This window comes from Amblyomma mixtum, chromosome 4 (assembly GCF_055824585.1).
Source record: "Amblyomma mixtum isolate Tamu chromosome 4, ASM5582458v1, whole genome shotgun sequence".
Classification (NCBI taxonomy): Eukaryota; Metazoa; Arthropoda; class Arachnida; order Ixodida; family Ixodidae; genus Amblyomma; species Amblyomma mixtum.
In genome coordinates this window covers 113,746,343-113,765,815 of record NC_143015.1, presented here as the reverse complement: position 1 = coordinate 113,765,815, position 19,473 = coordinate 113,746,343, and the positions used below count along the sequence as shown (strand labels likewise).

The following is a 19,473-nucleotide window of genomic DNA, read 5'->3' as shown; positions in this document are numbered from 1 at the left end:
TACAAAACCGTCAGTGTACTGTGAAATTTCAGTGCATATTAAAGAACACCAGGTGGCCTAAATGAACCTGGAGCCCTCAGCAGCAGCATCTGTCGTAGTCAGCGTATTGCTTTGAGACATGAAACCCCACATTTACAATTTTATTTGGTCAGTCGAAATATAAAATTTCGCTAGTATACTACTACACATAATCAAGGTACCCCATTTTTGCTAATTTTTTGTAAAATGTTTCGCACGCATATGCGAGAAGCACTTCACCCAGACTGGAAGAGAGAAGTTGTGTTTTTGGTTTTATTTTTGTCACATGTGGCAGTCATCGAATGTGGAAAAGTAAGCAAATCGTTCATCAGGTGATTTTTTTCCCACTTGTGTTGTTTTCTGCAGCTTACTGAATACCTTGCACAGTAATCTGCCTGGTAATCTCCTGATAGCACACCAGACATGGCAGACTCACAGGCGAGAATCAAGGTGATAATGTCATTTTTATTGAAGCTGCATCTTGTACAGAGTTATGAAGACCTGCTTCATACCAAAAGAAACGAGTTCAGTTGTTGTAAAGCGACCCAAACACAGTTGATTTAACAGCTGAATGCAATTCTTCTCGTTCCAAAAATTTATCTGATACTTTCATAGACACTACTTGGCACGAGACGCTTGAAAAATTATCAATTTTTTTCCCAATTTCAATGCGGCTTGCAACATCTGTGACAATTATGTCCAAAAGCTGCTGTGGGCATATACAAGAGGGAACAACACGGGGCACTGTGTTCATGTTCTTAAATCTGCATCAAACAGCCCATCTACACACTGTTAGCCTAACATATATTTGAACATAATCTGGGGGATAACTTTTGCCACAGCGATGCAAGTGAAAATACTACAGTTGAGTAAAAAGGCATACAGTGGCTTGAAAACCCCTATGCTCTTTCAGTACATGGAAAACAGGGAAGGTGGAAATCTTGACATAACAAAATGAACAGGGAACAGGAGTGAAGCCTTGGTCTACTCGACAACAGTCCACCCAGATGATCTGAGTTCTTTTGGATGAAAAGTCTTCCTGTTGAAACGTTGATGAACAAACCATGCTCTTAGCCATATATGCTGTCAAAGAGGCAAGTAGCACAGCTAAACACGGTCAGCAGCAAAGGGTTTATTTCTTTTCCTTGTATGCAAGTGCATGGCTGCAAATTTTCATTTTTGTACAATTCAGTATTCACGTCCGAGATTAAAAACATGCCACAAATAGATTCTTCTCAATGTTGTTGTCCAAATTTTTATCAAATTTGTCTTTCCTTTCTGGCACCTTAGCAAAGCCTTCCAAATCAAGCCTTGGTTGAAAGAACCACTATAACCATCAAGCAATTTTGAAGCCAGCACTATACAACTTGTCACTGTCATCAGGTCACACAAAAACACACCAGTAAAAACAGAAAAGCCGTGAACGGTATACAGGAACATGAACACCTTCTTGTGCGGTCCGCTTTCTCAAACTTTTTAAAAACACAGTACCGTCATAGCAGAGGGCACAGAGAACAACACTGCATGCAGGTGAATTTCACACTAGGAAAACACACCCTGCCATGCAAACAGACCGGTGAAACCACGACAACACAAAGGAAAGTGTCGAGGCGTAAAACGTTAACCGGGTTTTGCATCCCTGCTGTCGTCCTGGCAGTTTCTTTCATACAAACGTGGCAAAAACTTATCACTTGGTCTTCTTCTTCTTTGGCTTGCAGTACTTGGCTTCCAGGCTCGCTATCATATCCCCAAATTCGGCCTCCCTAGATTTCTGCCTCTTGGCGATCAGACTGAGCAGCGAATCTTTGCCGTCGTCCAAGCCCAGTTCCGCCTTCATTTCTTCAGCCTCTTCTGCTTCATTCATGCATTTTTTTCTCCGTGCATTCCGCGACTTCTTGGTCTCTTTGGTAAACTTGGGGTAAGGCTTCACCTCACCGGCTTTGATGAGCCTGTTCAAGATCTCCCGGTAACGGTCTTCCTCTTCAAACTCGTAGCCAATAAGGTGCTCACTGATGGCACCAAAGTCACCTTCAAAGCGCTCATAGTGGGCTTTCAGGTCAGCTTCCTCATCCTTGGAGCCTCGGTACTTGTCCAGATACCTGCCAAGAAATGAAAAGCAATGAATTCCATGCAGTGAAAAAAAAATAAAAAATGGCTTAGCTCTGCTATGCCAGGTTATAATAGCGCGAGCAGTGACGTCACGTGGCTCTGCGCTGGCGGCAGCAGCGGCGAGGCGCAGTGACGTCACTCGCGCATGCGCAGTATGGTCGACGGAGGAGCACGCGAAACGGCGAGACTGCGGCCAATGTAGTTCACGCTACAAAAAAAAGTCATTCCTTTGCGACAACCAGTCTGATATGACAAGGCGTCTAAGCTGGGCAAACTTGAGGTGCTTGTCATCAGCAGCAGAACACAGGCTGCTTTACTGTATCTTACTAAACAAAACACATTATAGCACACGAAACTTTTTCATGACTGATCAATGGTTTGTTGTATTTTTGGTAGTAGGTGGGGTTTCCAGTCTCGCGGTTGCATATATGCTATGAACCCACCTGGGGCTCTGTTGCGTGCTAAAATCGCACAGCCAACGGCCGTTATTGCACTTCTCCATCGAAATTCGGCCGCTGCGGACGGGATTTTTGGTCCCACGTTATGACAGTCTGGAGTAGCGACCAGACACAGAGCGATGCACTAAAGCTTGAAAATGAATCGCACTATTATATTTACAATCCAGATAGAAGTAGCAAACACACACGTGGCTTTAACACTTATCAAAATATTTACAAAAAAATATAACGCGCTTGGTTATGAACTGTTGCAATCCTTGTTAAACGGGGTGGAAAGCGTTCATACTATACACGGCTCCAACATCCGCGAACCTAACAGAGGAAGCCTTTGGCAAAAAGGTGTTCCAGCAACTTGAAGAGCGAGGAGAGACCACAGACAAGTACGCAGAATGTAACACCATTGATGACAGCCGCCAAAAGGTTTTACACGAGAGGGGAGAAAAGCATAAGATACATGCATATACGAAAGCATAGTCTTGATCAAGAACTGACAAGTATCGCCGAGATAAGCACTCACTGCTCTTAAAAGCTGCACGTCTCCGGACGTAGTGCTTTTCTTTCCAGTCACCAAGGGCTAGAATTGGCAGCACTTACTTTTCGATGTCGGCTTTTGTGATCTTCGGAAACAGGAGCCGCCAGTACGACGTCCAGTCGCGGTCAGTGGCCAAGTCGTCGTCTTCATCAACGCATCCAGTGTCGTCGTACGCAGCACGCCTGTCGCTGTCACTCAGTACCACGTGCACCTTGGAAAGTACTTGGAACTTGCGAGTGGCCGCATCTTTTTGGGCTTCTTCAGCGCGGTCCGGGTGAACGAGCAGCGACAGGCGTCTGTAGGCCTTTTTGACGGCAGCTTCGGACGCTTCCTTGGGCACGCCGAGGAGCTTGTACAGGTCGGACGTCCCGAACAACTCCTCACAGTCCGCGAGAAGCCCCATTCTGTAACGCTAAGGTATGCCGAACGTTGCAACGAAGGCAGTGCGCAAACTGTCTGGACAGCTCAACACCACGAAATTTTTGGCGCGAATGAAACGGCTGAACAGGCGGCAGCGTATGGATGTAAGCACGGCTTGGATTGGATTGAAGAAAAATTCAGTTTCGGTTATGACTAGTTTGGAAAAAAATACAGCAAATGTCAGTACCACCTGGTGACACATGTTTGCGAATGACACTGATATTTGGTCTCAAATGAAGGCGTCACAATCGACGCTGCGCCTCGGCGCGGTCAATGTAGAAGACCCTGCCACAGTGCTACGCAGAAGCTTATAACCATCGAAAAGTACAAACATACCTTGATGTGTACATCTGGTCGAGTTCGCGGCTACGTGGAGGAAAGGCCCCATGTGAGTATATCTTCATTGAAACTGTGAATACGCTTTTGAGGAAGGTATAGCGTAGTCAGGGGCGGATTTATGGGTAGTTCTTGAAGGGGCAGTAGGTGTGTACGTGTGGTTGTGCTCGCGTGTGTGCGCGTGCGTGCGTGAGTGCGCGGTGGTTCTATGTGCACAATACATTGCTTGAACATATTTTGGCGAAAAAAAAGGGGGATCGCTGTGGTTTTCCCACTACAGAAATATCTCGGTGACGCGTCCCCTCCCCCACTCCCTCCTTAAGTTCTTCTTTGGTTAAGGGAAGGTAAGTGCGCAAAAAAAGGACGATCACGAAGAAGAGACGGGACGGGACGAGCGCTAAAGAGTGATTGTGTGTATGACTGTGCTATTGCTGACATTTTACATTGTTTCAAAAGTGCCGCCGCGGTGGCTCAGTGGTTATGGTGCTCGGCTGCTGACCCGAAAGACGCGGGTTCAATCCCGGCCGCGGCGGTGGAATTTCTTTGGAGGAGAAATTCTAGAGGCCCGTGTACTGTGCGATATCAGTGCACGTTAAAGAACCCCAGGTAGTCGAAATTTCCGGAGCCCTCCACTGCGGCGTCTCTCATAGCCTTAGTCGCTTTGGGACGCTAAACCCTATAAATCAACCAACCAACCAAATTGTTTTAAAAGTAGTGCTTCAGGTTTAACCTTCACCCATGAACTCGCTGTCAATAATACTTTGCAGTCTTTAGACCTTAATCTAACCTTCCATCATGAACATGTTTGTTGGTGTTTCTGCACCTGCTCAAAAAAAAGAAACTCTTGCCCTATGAGTCCACCCACTCGAAAGCAGTTAAAAGGGCTATTGCTATACAAATTATTGCAAATGCCCTAGGGAAATCCTGCACACATGACATGCAGTCAAGCTTCGACCAGAAGATATCAAGGTTGAGGGAAGCTGGCTTCCCTGACGAATCTTAAAGGCAGTGGTTAAAACGATGATAAAAAAGTGAAAGGCGCCCCCTGTACCAAAGGCTGATACAGATATTGTTACAAACAGGCTAGTCGTAGTCCCCTATGCCCACAAGACTGCTCACAACTTGAAGAAAGTAGGGAATAAACACGGCATCCGTCTGGTGTTTTCAGCGCCCTGTAAGCTCAGCCGCCTATGTGCTCGAATCGGCCAAACTTCCACCAAGAAGACACGAAATGGCAGAAGCGTAAAACACAAAAACCCTTATGTGGACTGCCAGGCGGGCGTGGTGTATCAGATTCCCCTATCATGTGGTAAGATATACGTAAAGCAGACTGGCCGCTGCATCAATATCCGCTTGGCTGAACATATATCAATTCGGGAACTAGATCAACGTCACCTGCAAAAACATCGCCTGGCTCACAAATGCAGGCCGTTGCTGAAAGAAACGAGGATCCTGCGCAAGTGCAGAGATAAAACAGCACGAGAATTTGTAGAAGCCTATTACATTGATAAAACAGGTGCAGACTGTATCAGTGATACGTCAATCGAACCTTGCGATAGTGAAAAGCGTTTTCTCGAAGGTACCCTGCTATGATTTGCCTTGTGTTTTTTGTCGCATTTTTTTCCGATTCATGCTTGCATACTGATTTGATCCTGTACTGAAGAAATATATATATATATATATATATATATATATATATATATAATCGAATATGTTCACTCCGCAAACGCTTGGCTTTCGAAAATTTTCGTTCACAATAACCGGTAGCGCTCGCGGGAACTTTGCGGAGTTATACGACTCTATGGTGTATTTCTTCCATTTATTACGCGGCATTAAATTGTGAACTTCTCCTTTACATTACTATAACAACGATCAAAGTGCAATTAGTGACCTACTAGCATGGGCGTCCGGAGGGGGGGGGGGGGCAAGGGGGGGCGGCTGCACCCCCCTGGAAAATCACTCCCTCGAACCGTGAGTGATGGCCGCACGCCAGGGGCCGTGGTGGACTCAGCCAAAAGGGTAAAAGCAGCCCCGCTTCCACGCTTTGGGTCACATCTGCGAAATGCCGCGTCCGGGCACGCGTCTTTATGCCGTTTTCAAACCACGCCATCGTTAGCTCTGTTGAAGGCCGACCTGTTGCAGACATACAACGGCACCGGCGAGCATGTGTTTCAAGCCGTCTTGAAATGGGTGCCTGTTTCTTTGATCTCTAGACAGATAGCGACACGGAGGCAGACAGTGCACAGTGCATCTTGTTTTCGCCTTCGTTATGCCGGCCACCGATGAATTCTTCAGGAGGGAAACACAAATCAGCCGTGTCCACCCCCGCTTTGTCGGGCTGCTCATGGGCAAGCGGGCGATCAGTTGGCGCCGCCGCCGCTCGCTGTGCCTCCGATCCACGGGAGAGCGCAGTGCGGTAGAAGCGCCGCTATCAGAATCTTCGGCAAAGGAGATTAGCATCTTTTGTTCACGGCGACGCAGTCTCCAGAGGCGCCCCCACACCAGCGTCCCTTGCGTCTTCTCCGAAAACCAGCGCCTTTGGTCAACGCAGCCCGATGGCGCCTGCCTGGCTCGCCTGTCACCTCTGGCTGGGCCTCAAATGACAACAGCGCCCGTGTACTGTGCGAGGTCAGTGCCCGGTAAAGAGACCCAGGTGGTCGACATTATCCGGAGCTCTGTACTACTCCGTTCCTCATAACCTGAGTCGTTTTGGGGCTCTGAACCCCATAAGAACACACAAAACAAATTTTCCTACCGGAGTGGCGAGTGTCCCTTCCCCTTGGAAGTCGCACGGAAGTAAGCCCTTGCACGTGTGCGCGCCTCTGTATTTGTGCTTCGGTGTTTTTAGTGGCCGTTTGTCAACGAAGCTGAGAACAACCAAGACAGTGGACGAGAAAACTACGAGCGGCGAGCAGTGTGCGTGTGGTTGCTCGACTGTGCGGATGCGCGAGCAAGATGGAGCGAGGTGTATGAAGCTGCGAGCGTGCATTTATCTTGTAAATAAGTTTTCGTTGTATGTATAGACATCTTTTGTTTTCAACGTACGCGTTCAACCGTTTTTCCAATCAATGTGTGTGACGAGTGTGCACCGAGAGCGTGTAATGAAGCACAGAAATGAATTTATCACCCGTGTAATCACGCAATTCGCCCAGAAAAATCCGTGGAGTCTACAGTTGCTGTTCAAGGAAGACTGACTGAGTGACGTAGTTGCGTGTTTGTGACCATATTGTGCTGTGTGCTGGTCATCAATCCGGGTGAGTCGAGAACCCGTATGCAGCAATACTGAGCACTCTTCTCCACGAAGTGACAGTATATTTTTGGATTTTTTATTAATTTTAATTGTTTCTTCGTTGATAAACTGCAATGTATCTATCTCTCCTAGCCACACTTTAATTTGCTGTTTGTAATTTTTATTTCATGTGTGTATTTCACTTATTTTTTATTTATATATAAATAAATAAATTCATACCGCAAATAGTGCCTTTTTGCTACGAACATGCCCCCCCCCCCCCCCTCCGGCGCCAACAACCAATGGGCCCCCCCCCCCCCCTGCAAAAAATTCTGCGGACGCCCTTGCCTACTAGTGCATCTTCTTATTACATAGCGATAAGATTTAACCAGGGCGATGCCAGTAACGATTCGCAAGTGCATTTCTTCCATTCAATGTATTAGCCATTTTTTGGTTCGAAGCGAATAGTAATTTTCTTCAATTAATCATGACCCGCCGTTGTGGCTCAACGGTTACGGCGCTCGGCTGCTGGCCCGAAAGACGCGGGTTCGATCCCGGTCGCGGAGGCTGAATTTCGATGGAGGCGAAATTCTAGAGGCCCGTGTATTGTGCGATATCACTGCACGTTAAAGAACCCCAGATGGTCGAAATTTCCGGAGCCCTTCACTACGGCGTCCCTCATAGCCTGAGTCGCTTTGGGACGTTAAACCCCCATAAATCAAATCAAATAATCTTGAATCGAATATTTCGCACAAAGGCGGTTGAACGGCACAACGGGCACTTTCGAAATAATGCATTTTTCTAACTCACAAGGTCGGCCGTTACATTAAAAAAAAAACAAGCGCATGCATCCAAGTTCTTATTTTTCGCTCAATGAGGCTACATCGACTTTCTGCAAAAATGCCCATCCGAGATTGGGGGCGTCAACCCTTCACGCGGAGCTGACGCATTTGTGGGCCATCTAACTGCTTTTAAAGGGGCTCTGAAACACCTTCCGAGGAGACCACATAACTGTCTAGATCACTGCATAGTGCTGTCATGAACACCTGAGCCAAATAAAAAAATTACCGAAGGCACTTTGGAAATTCTAAAGTGTGCTGGCGAAAGCCTTGTGGTCAACCCACTGCCGCTTCCCCGAACCGCTTGGCGCGGAATCACTGGGCCGCTTCGGAGCCATGCGTCTCACACACTCGACTGCAACGAGACGTCTGGCGACGGAGCGGCGGTGTAGCTGGCACCGCCGACGCGCGCGCGCTCGTTCTACCGCTACTGTGTGACGTCATGGTCGCTGTGAACAGCTGCGCCACCCCCCCGCTGCGCCGGTTGCTAAGGAGGGGAGGAGGTTGCGCCGCTGCGCCCAGGAGAGGCCACAGTAGACCTTATGCAAAAACTGGCGCCCCCTAGCGTTGACCGCGCTCGTTTCCGCCATGTTGGGGGCTTCCGGATGCCGCAGTATATGGCAGTACGGGAATAGCGACGCGCACGCTGGCATTTATCGTCGTCCAAGATGCCCAAATATCGCTCTGTACCTTGCTGTACACAAAGAGGACTCAATGGTAACCAAGGAAACAAGGTAACAGTGCTAGCTTTGTGCACGTTTTTTTTATTTTTGTTTCTCGCCTGAAGCACGATGCGAGGCAGCGGGAAGACTCTTGCGGGTCTCGAAAGCTTTTCGAGAGTTCATAATTAGATCGTAGACGAAGTCACAACACAAGTAACATTTGCAGAACTAAAAAGGCTCATAAAGGGGCTGTTTGCTTATCTTGTATTTGCCGAGGAGCGCTCCTGCCTGCTAGCAGTTACGGCGCGCTGCGTAGGTCAGCTAGTAGTTTCTCATGCGGGATTAGTTTTGCGTCTGCCTCTGGGCTTCATGTGCCTGTTTTTTTTTTTTATCCTGAACCTTCGGTTTGCTTTTATGCAAGTCTTATGCAATCTTAAATTTGCGAAGTTTCACAGCCGAACAGATCCGCAACGCACCTTCGCGTAGCCCGTGTCAGTAACTAGCGTATACGCAGTGGGCAGCGTAAATCGATCATTTACCGTTCGTTGTCGGCTGCTCGATCGTAGCGTATTTTGTGAAGATAGTATTTTCCAAGCGATGGTGTGACCCACAGTGCAGCGTCAGCAGTCATGGTCGGGCCATCACTTTGCCGAATACCTACTATCGTGGGGCGCAGAAATGCGAGCAACACAGATGTACAGGTCGTTTTTTTTTATTTTAACGCGCCGAACCTACACCTGGGCTATGAGGCGCGCAGTAGGATTGCATTGGATTAATTTTGACTACCTGAAAACGTGCGTTTTCATTTTTCGCCTCGATCAGACAAACGGCCGCTGCAGCCCAACTTTAGATTACTGCAGCCGGGATCGAATCCACGTCCTTAGGCACAACGCCTTAGCCACTGACCCACCGCAATGGGTTGATCAGGTGGCTATGCTATCACCAGGCATTTTAGGCTTTGTGTAAATTTGAAAACAGCTCATAACGTCCCTAATGCTCGACTATTGTTCTGACTTATTTCAGATAACTAACCTCACTGTAGCATGGCGCACGAAGTTATCTTGCAATTGTGCATTAAGCAGCAGTTTTCAGACGACCATAACTACAAAATCTCTTCTTTGTTCTAATGTAAACAAGATGTTGAGCAAAGCATGCGTTGAGCCAAATGTAGAAAAAATATTTCCTCGTATGCAGCATATTTTACTGCATTTTTCTCTTCCAGGTGCCTTTCCACTGCATCCCAGATGAGTTGAATATGCGCAAAGCATGGCTAATCGCCATAAAGAGGTATCCCCCGTCAACATTGCGACTGCCCGCATCTGCTAGAAGCATTTCACAGAAAATGACTTCCTGAGGAGCATAACTAGCGGGCGCCGGATGCTAACTGACACGGCTGTACCATCAGTGTTTGCATTCTCCAAGCCAAAAAAAGCACGAAAGCCACGAAAAGCTCTTAAAAAACTAAATAAACAAGAAAAAATAAAAAAAAAAACTTAAAAATTAGGCGATCGCATACGGTCCGCACCAAGCAACTACGTTGACTCAGTGACCACAAGCCCCCAACATAGCGCCGCTTGCTCGTTTCGGTTTTCTTCCGGTAGATGGCAGCAGTTTTGCATAAGGTCTGTTGGCACGATTCCAGCGCACGGACGGACACCGCGAGCATGAGCCATTACAGGCTTTCGCCTTAAAGGTGCACTGAAGAGGAATCTGAACTTGTCTTTTTGCCGCGTGAACTCGATCTACACGTTCCGAGCTTTCTTAGAAACTGCGATTTACTGCCCTGTGTGGCCGATTTCCCCAATTAAATCGAATTAACGTCCGGCTCCCGCCTTTTTTTTTTTGAATTCTGTCTCGTACGATGGGCGGAGTCGACCAACGCGTGGAGATTCTTTCACCCAGTCCCGTGGCGGCTTGCCGCGCTGCCATCGGCGGAGTACTAGTAGTCCGTAGTAGCAAATAGTCCGCGCGTATTTTTATTTCTTCGGGCTTATTTTGCGGCTATATTATCTGCGAATGAAACTATTTATTCATGGAAACCTAAAAAACAAAATAAAGCGAAAGCAAAGCCTCCAGGGGACTGAGTGAAAGGCGCTCCACGCGTTGGTCGACTCCGCCCACCGTACGAGGCAGAATTTAAAAAAAAAGGCGGGAGCCGGACGTTAATTCGTTTTAATTGGGGAAATCGGCCACACAGGGCAATAAGTCACTGTTTCTAAGAATGCTAGGAACGTGTGGATCGAGTTCCCGCGGCAAAAAGACATGTTCAGAATCCTCTTCAGTGCACCTTTAATATACTTCTACACGCAGCAAAGAACCCATAATCACGCGCGATATCGAATACTTTATTTAATATTCGGCCGAATATTCGAAATTACCCATTATCCGCACGGGCCCGGCCGCGATGGCTCTGTGATCGTTACGTTCGGCTGCTGGGCCGAAAGTTGCGGGGTGGAATACCGGCCAGTCACCGAATTTCGATGGAGGCGTGGAGTGCAAAGACGCCCTTAAGCTGTGCGATGTCAGTGCACGTTAAAGAACCTCAGATATTCAGAAACTGGCGAAGAAAACTCGCGGGGCATCCCTCAAATGCATGGCGTATCAAAACGAGATAGCATTCTGAGATCTACGAGAGGCGCGTGCTCGATCATTCATAGGGTTTCTTTATCATGGTAGGCCTAATATAGCCACGCTGACGCGCATCAGACATCAGCTTGCCGATAAGCAAGAATTATGAACCGTGAATGTTGGGTCAATACCAGACATACGAACGAAACGGACCACGCAACAAAGCATGCGTACATCAAACGCCCTTGTTCGTGGAGGCGGTGTGGGCGATGGGCAGGTATGGGCAGAGGCGAGGTCCAGGTGGTCCAGGCGAGCCCGGTAGGAGTGATGTCACATCTGGCATTGTCAGAGTTATGCGTCCGCTGGGTGCGGCGGTTCTAGAAATGGTCGCTAAACTAATTACTCTCCTCTTATTTCTATTTAAAACCAGCGTTGTGGTGAATCTCAGCTGCGACAGCTATATAATTTGCCGTTACTGACGGGACAGTAGCTTGAGGCTAATGAAAAGGCTTGAACTTAGACTGAGGACTGCGTAGCGAGCTACGGAATGGAAAATGATATACGTAACATTAACAGACAGGAACAGAGCAGAGTGGGTCAGGGAACAAACGCGAATTATGTTACCTTAGCTGAAGAATAGACAGGCGTGAGCAGGTCCTGTAATTCGAAGGCAAGATAACCGATGGTCGTTAATTGTAACGGGCTCGATTCCCAATGAGGGCAAGCGTAGGAGTGGGCGTCATAGTCGGATGAGAGATTAGGAAGTTTGCGAGGATAAAGTGGCCACAGCTGGGTATGGCAGGGTTAATTGGAGGGAAATGGTAGAAGACTTTGTTCAGCAGTGGACTTAGGCTGATGATATGGCGCGGAGCAGAGGGAGCATATAGTGAGGCGGCGGTGCGAGAACGATTTCGAATGGCGCATTCCAATCGTCGTTCTGGAGCATCATTCTGAATCCGCGAAGCATCACTGAATCACCCTGAAGTGGACGACTGTAAAAAAAGTTGGCAGTGGCTTAGCTCGGCTATGCCAGGATACACGTAGTGAAAGCTAAGGCATAGTCCTTCATAGTCCTTCATTGAAGGACTATGGCTAAGGCATAGCTTGGTTAGCCTTGGTTATTATTGATTGCAAGTCCAGGTTAGTCTCTTTTTCAGTCCTCCGACGTGTTATCAGGCATGCGACACAGCTGGCGAAGCGAGCGGAGGCGAGCGCAACGACGAGGCAAGCGGTGTGACGTCATACCAAACGGCGGCGGTGGCGATTGATTGATTGATAGCAACTTTTATTTCCACCGATGTAGGAGACCCCCTACTCCCCGTCCCTGGCACGCAGGCCTAGGGGACGGGGCCCGGGACCTCCGCGACTAAAGACTGGCGAAGATACATTGGCTCTTCGCTGCTTCAGCCGCCAGGCGGACAGCTCGTTTCTGGTCAGCGGGGACCTCGCTTTGCAGAAGGGCCTCCCAGGCTGCTCTACTTTAAATATTGTCCTCAGTGCCCGGGGATCCGGGGCATTGCCAAATTATGTGGTCGAGGGTCCCCCTCGCTCCGCAGGTCTTACATTTATGATCTTTTTTATCTTGACGCGCTGTGTGACGTCATGCCAGATGGCGCGGCGTCCACCAGCTGCGGCGGTTGCTAGGCAACGGCTCAAGGTCGGTCCCTGTGCCTCCTCGGAGCACCGCCACAGCGAAATCGCAAGTTCGTGGCCAATGTAGCTTTCGCCCCAAAATTCTGAGGACAGACCTGCACTATGGCACCTCTTTCTCTGTTTCTTCTTTCACTACCTCATTTATCCCTTTCATTACGGCCGTATGCAACTCTGCTGATGATCAGCACTTGTAAGAATCGCATAGTGTCCTCTTCCCGCATTCCCTTCCGTGTTCTTGCTGCACGGCGTACCATTCTCGATACTTGGGTGGTCGATGTGTTCAGAAGTTTGACGGCGTGTGACGCTCTGCGGTCGGACTGAAGCGAAATTCCGAGGATTCTGATGACTGGGACTTTGCTAATTTCTGCCTCTTGGAGTAGAATTTGGATTGGTTCTCGGGTACCGTATAGTTGTAGCCCTTGATGCGGATCACTTCGGATTTCTCCGGAGAGCACTGTAAGCCGCATTGCCTGGCGATATCTTCTACGCAGGTGGCGGCTTGTCGGAGGGAATGTCTTTGTTCCGCTAGGGAGGGAATGTCTTTGTTCTTGTCCAGACCGCGATGTCATCGGCGTACAGGGTGAATCCAATGTTTTGGATAGACTGTAATGCCATGGCGACACTTGACATGGCGATGTTAACCGCTCCTCAGAGTAGAACGTAACGGAATCAGCGCCATCATCCGTTCATCAATCAAGAATGCGCTCGGCCTCCCACCGTACACCGCCAAAAGCAAGCTCAACGCGCTGGCCGTCCACAACGCCTCTGAAGAAATTGAGGGGGCCGTTCTCCTGTCACAAAGAGAACGCCTGCTCACAACAGGAACGGGCAGACAAATCCTACAAAGAATCGGATATCCGGCCGACTTGCATATAGTTCAGTCTACAACCAACATTCCCTTGGCAAATAGAGCTCGCATACACGTAACTCCAATACCCAAGAACATGTCCACCCACTCTCATGAAGGCCGAAGAAGAATGACAGGGAGGAGCGGTAGGGCAGTCTACGTAGACGGAGCCCTATATCCCTCTCCACATGGGAACGCAGCGGTCGCTACCGTAGCAGGACCCAACTACCAAGAACCCGTCAGCCTTTCCACACTGAACTGCACCATATTAGAGGCAGAAGTGGCTGCTATAGCCCTGGCCATACAGCACGGAAATGCTACCGGCCGATCGTACCATATCGTGACCGACTCACAGGCGGCTTGTCGGCTCCTCCTTGCCGGCAGGATTCATAAGATTGCTCCCGCTAGTCACGAGAGAGAGAGAAAAAAAAACAAGAGGAATTCGAGGCACGCCCCAGGGTCCCCGCACGACCCCACTGCACTCAAGTGTATATGTTCCTAAGGTCCATAACACTGGCAGCCCGGCCGGTGGCGATGATCTTCACGGTCGGGTCCTCCGACCGCAGCAGCGTCTCCCAGTTCTCCCAGGCCTTGAGGTTCTCTAGGCCCCGTGGGGGAGGGTCCACCGGGCAGAGGGAAAGGATGTGGAGGGAACAGGCAAAGGGTTCTGGGCATAGGGCTCAAGCAGGAATGGGGACGGAGGGATTATAGTGGGCTAGGGTAAGGGGAGAGGGAGAGTGTGTCTGCAGTCTATGCCAGAGTGTTGCGTGTCTGTTATGTAGGGAGGGGTGGGGCGGGGCGTAGAGCTGGCGTGAGGCTCTGTAGGCCTGCGTCAGCTCGCTGAATGAGTGCATGCGCTCCTTCGTGAATCCCCGTTCCGAGGCCACCCGAGCCCGGTTTAAAGAACCTCGGACGGAAAGGTTGGCGGCCTCGTTTCCGGAGTTAGTCACGAGCAACCCGAGACAAATATATCCATCAAACATCAGATAAATTGGACCCCCGCACACTCAGGCTTGGAAGGCAATGACGTCGCGGATGGCCTAGCTCGAGGTTACACAAACCGATCTCTCCCAACCATTCGCTTATCCAACCTATGTCCACAGTCTACAACACTAGGCTACCATCAACGCCCCATGCGCCGATTCCTACCACCACCTCACAAACAACTGATGGCGCAGGAAGCCAGGGACTGGAGGCAACTCCAGACCAACACCATCTCCAGTCTACACAAATACATCATCATATTCCCAGAACGATACCGCCCCACCTGCCCATAGTGCGCCGGTCAGCACACAGCCTACCATGTGACTTGGGGGTGCATTGGGCACAAGCCACCTCACCTCAAAACATACAGAACAAAGGAACAGTGGAGGCCTCTCTGTCCAGCTCCGACATGCAAGACCAGCGGAAGCTGGTTCGTCAGGCCTGGGCGGCAGCGACGGCCGCTGGGGTCCTGAACTAAGGGCTCCAACCACCTCCCAGACCCCTGAACCTTCATTACTGTGCATAAAAAATGCTTACTACTACTGCATTCCATTACAGCGCGGTCCAAGTGTCCACCGAGATATGTGAGAGTTACTCCGCCATTTCTTTCCCCCAAAACCTGTTTTAAAAACCAATTTTTCACTTGTCTGCTTACGTGCAGGTTGTTCTTGTTGTGACTGAGAGAAGGATGAAAAGGAAATTGCACGGGCCTGCCTACTGGCTCAAGCCGAGCCACCACCGCTGCTGCATCTGATTCTAATTCAAAAACAATTATTTCCGACTCGCGAGGGGCATGTCGGAACGTCGAGCAGGGCTGGGTACCATACCTAGCCTATCGCATTCTCCAAAACAGCGTCTACACCGGGGACCCCGCGCACCGGCGTATCGTTTGGGCTCCTGCTCGCATGGGCCTTGAGGGAAATGAGGCAGCTGACGCCGCCGCCCGCGCGCTCTCTCACCGGACATTCCCCTCCGACCCCGACGATCAGGACCTCGAATTCACTCCCGCTTACTCCTTTAAAGACATTGTTTTACTATATCAATCTGGCCAAGGTCTTTATCCCCGCCCGTGTAAAGGTCTCTCAAAGGCGGAGGAGCGGCTTCTGCTTCGCCTGTATACCAATACTTTGCTGTGCCCGGCAGCTCTCAAACACTTCGACCCTTCTTTCTCGGGCAGCTGTCCGCACTGTGCGGAGAAGTCTTCGGACATTTACCACATGGTGTGGGCCTGCCCCTCCAACCCTGCTATCCCCCCTCACCCCAACCCAACCCGGGAGGACTGGGAGGCGACCCTGCTCGGCTGCTCTGACCTGCAGGCCCAACGGGCCTTGGTCGCGCGAGCCTGGGCGGCGGCCGACGCCACTGGGGTCCCGAACTAGGGACCTCCACCTAGTACTTGTAAGGGCTGGCCCCCTCTGGGTCAGCTCATGCAATACCTCCAGTAGTGCATGTGTAAATAAATGTTTTCCACCACCACCACCACGTGCAGACAGAGGAGAGTTAAAAGATCAGAAGAAAGAGAAAAAGAAGAGAAAAGACGCGCGTCGCAGCAACAACCGCGTCCGCCGAAGCGGACGCTGGCTCAAAAGACAGATAAGCGGCCGAAGCCGCGCTCGCTCCACCTCCTCCCGCCTGCCCTCTTACATGGAGGAATGCGAACGTTTACGTGGAGGAATGCGAACGCATGTGTTTTGAAGGGAGGAAAGGTTTTTGAGGAAAGGAAAGGGCGGAGGAGCGCTCAAATCTCATCTGGGTGGACACCTCAACCGCGCCTTAAAGCATGCAACTGAAGATGCATATGCCATCGGACCGAACCTCTGAATACCAAGTTGGCCTTCAACTTGACTAAAACATATAAGCTATATGCAAAGAGAACTGCTCTGACACCATTTCTCAAAATTTAGGTGAATGTATTTTTGAATACCGCCGCCACATTGAGCTCAACCAATGGCTATATCGCTGGAATTTCGTCTCCAACTGCGATATCCGTTGCTGAAGCCGGGTTTTACTCCCATCTTCTTCCCTTACCTTACGGCGCTGTTCAGGTGTCCACCGATATATGTGAGACAGATACTGCGCCATTTCCTGTCCTCAAAAATTATTTTACCAATTTTACCATGTCTCTCTCTTTTTAGAGCGCAGCTCTTTGGCGTCCGTTGCTGCGTTTCGCGGCGTCGCCGTTGTCCGTTGTAACCAGCAGTGGACACCTTAGTCGCGCTTTAAGCTGCCAAACCAATGGAGCGAGAGCTTGGAAAGCAAAGGAAAGGCGCATAACTGCCCTCTTGGAACAGTGGACACCTCAGTCGTGCTTTAAGCTACGCGGCGGTAGTGACAGATGTGCGCTGCACGCGTTGGCATTGACAAAGTTGTGCCATTTTAACGAAATGAAGTGCGCATAACTGGCTCTTTGGGTCAGTGGACGCCTGAATCGCGCTTATAGGTAGGCGGGGTGATGAGAGAGAAATGTGGGCGGCAGGCATTGACAACGCTGTGCCAGAAACGCGGCGCTGAAGCCATAGGCCGTCGGCGTTCGTTGTGGTCAGCGGCGTCAGCGTTGTGAACGTTTTGCACTCCGATCATTTTAAGGAAAGGAAGTGCGTTTAACTGGCTTCCTGGGTCAGTGGATGCCGGAATCGTGCTTATAGGTACGTAGAATGATGAGAGATAGATGTGGGCTGCTGCATACGTTAGCGCTGATAGGTGGTGAAAATATTTTAATGAAATAGCTTAGGAGGTTGTAGCGGTGGTTGGAGCTCTCGGTCCGGAACCCCATTTGCGTAGGCTGCTGTCCGGGCTCTTTCGATGAGTTGCTTTTGACTCGTTTCGTCCGAGCTGGTCAGAGCTGCCTCCCACCCCTCCTGTCTTGGCTGGCTATTGAAAGTAACCGCCTGATTTCGTTGGCAGGCCCATACCATATATAGCACAGGTCCGCCTACTCCCCGCAGAATTTGCTTTGTGAGTCAAATGACTCCGGGTCTATGGCGTGTAATCTTCGTAGGTGTCTGTAAGTGTCGGTCTGTAGCTTTCGGAGTTGCTGTTCCTCCCCTTTATCTAGTGTCTTAGCCGGCGGAGGGTAGACCCGACGGGATAATCCTATGTGCTGAAGTATGCCATTGTAGGTTAGTAGTGGGGTAGGAGGTTCCACGGCATCCGCACTGGGTGCCCGGGGGAGAAATTCTCGGGCTGAGGCATGTGCGCTCTCGTTCCCTGGGATGCCCTGATGACCTGGTACCCATATTAAGTGTTTTTGTGTGGGTTGGTAGCCACGGGTGCAGCTATCTTGCAGGATTTTATCTGCTAGCGGTGCGACCCTTGCGATACGCTGTCTGTGAATCTGTGAGAATGTAATCTGAGCTAGTGTGTGTTGCACCTAGAGCAATCGCCACTTCTTCCGCAGCCAGTATGTCCTGGCTAACCAGTACTAGTCTGTCCATTGTTTTATTTTGGTGCACTACCGCGACGGCCGTCATTCCCTGCTCGGGACCCGCAGCATCGACATAGAACACGCCCTCGCGCCCGCCGTAGTGCCTTTTCATGGCTTCGACTCGTGCTGGTCGTCTTGACTGGTGAAAATCGGGGTGTTTATTCCTGGGTAGTGAAGCTGCCTTGAGTTGTCCTCTCCATGAGGCTGGGATGTCGGTTTTGGTGTCTAGCTGTAGGGGGCAATTGATGTTTAAATCACTCAGGACTTGCCGGCCAGTCCGAGTTGTGTAAAGCTGTACCACCTGCGCCGTGAGGTGTGCCTCTATTAACTCGTCTGTCGTGTTGTGCACACCCAGTCGCAAGAGCCGGTCCGTCGATGTCGCAAGAGGGTGTGCCAGTGCCTTCTTGTAGGCTGTTCTGATTATGACATCCAGGTTTTTGATGTCACATTTCTTCAGGAGGGGGTAGGGCGCTGCGTAGACGACGCGGCTTACAACGAAAGCCTGCGCCAGTCGCGAGTATCTTCTTCTCGCGAGAGGAACTGGGTGTTCTCTCGCATAAATGGTAAGAAATTGCTGTTTGTCTTAATATCTACATTAAAGTCCCCACCCATCCTGCCACCCAGGCAGGTGGCAGTTAATGGTTGATCGCGATAGTTCGCTCACCGTTATCAGCGCTAATCCCGGCGACTTGCTGGCTCGTGGGCGAGCAAGTCGCCAGGATTAGCGCTGATAACGGTGAGCGAACTATCGCGATCAACCATTAACTGCCACCTGCCTGGGTGGCAGGATGGGTGGGGACTTTAATGTAGATATTAAGACAAACAGGAATTTCTTACCATTTATGTGAGTGAACACCCCGTTCCGCTCGCTCGTAACGGCTCCCACGGCTATGACAACCTCGCGAAATACTTGCGCAGACCTCGTCTTTGAGAACCAGGCATTGGTGCAGCAAGTCGAGCATATATCCATCTATTTCTCCGACCCCAAAGCTTCCTTTATGACAATCAAGAAATGTTAGTGGAGTGTTTCTTGAAGAAGAAAAATGTGTGAAAAATAAGTTGTCTGTAATTGTATATGCATGCCTTGCTCGAATTATTTGCCTCAATCTATCGAACAGCAGAAACAGCTGATCAGCTGCGTTCAAATTTCGCATTAGGAAGTAACGTAATCGTCGGCAATTTTTTTCTTTTTTTCTCCTGTCTGCCCGTGGTAAAGCGTGCGATGCCGTTCTGCCGTACGCCAGTGGCCCGGATTCGATTCCCACCTAGACCACAATTCTCTTTTTATTGTAATGCTCCACGATTCATGACGTACCGTATAGCTAGGGACGTTCCAGGGGCCAACTACATAACGATGTACTGCATTCGCATTTATAACGGATTTGTTCCTGGCT

At 49.8% G+C, this 19,473-nt stretch overlaps 1 protein-coding gene across 1 annotated transcript; it reads right to left on the bottom strand.

Annotated features, from left to right (window-relative positions):
• Window positions 1-463: 463 nt before the first annotated feature.
• LOC149347940 (dnaJ homolog subfamily C member 9-like) lies at window positions 464-3,615 on the bottom strand. Its single transcript, XM_089585698.1, has 2 exons — window positions 3,180-3,615; window positions 464-2,117 (listed from the first exon to the last, which is right to left on the bottom strand). Exons 1-2 carry the CDS (start codon window positions 3,518-3,520, stop codon window positions 1,706-1,708), a joined length of 753 nt encoding a protein of 250 aa, XP_089441824.1. The 5' UTR covers window positions 3,521-3,615; the 3' UTR covers window positions 464-1,705.
• Window positions 3,616-19,473: the final 15,858 nt, after the last annotated feature.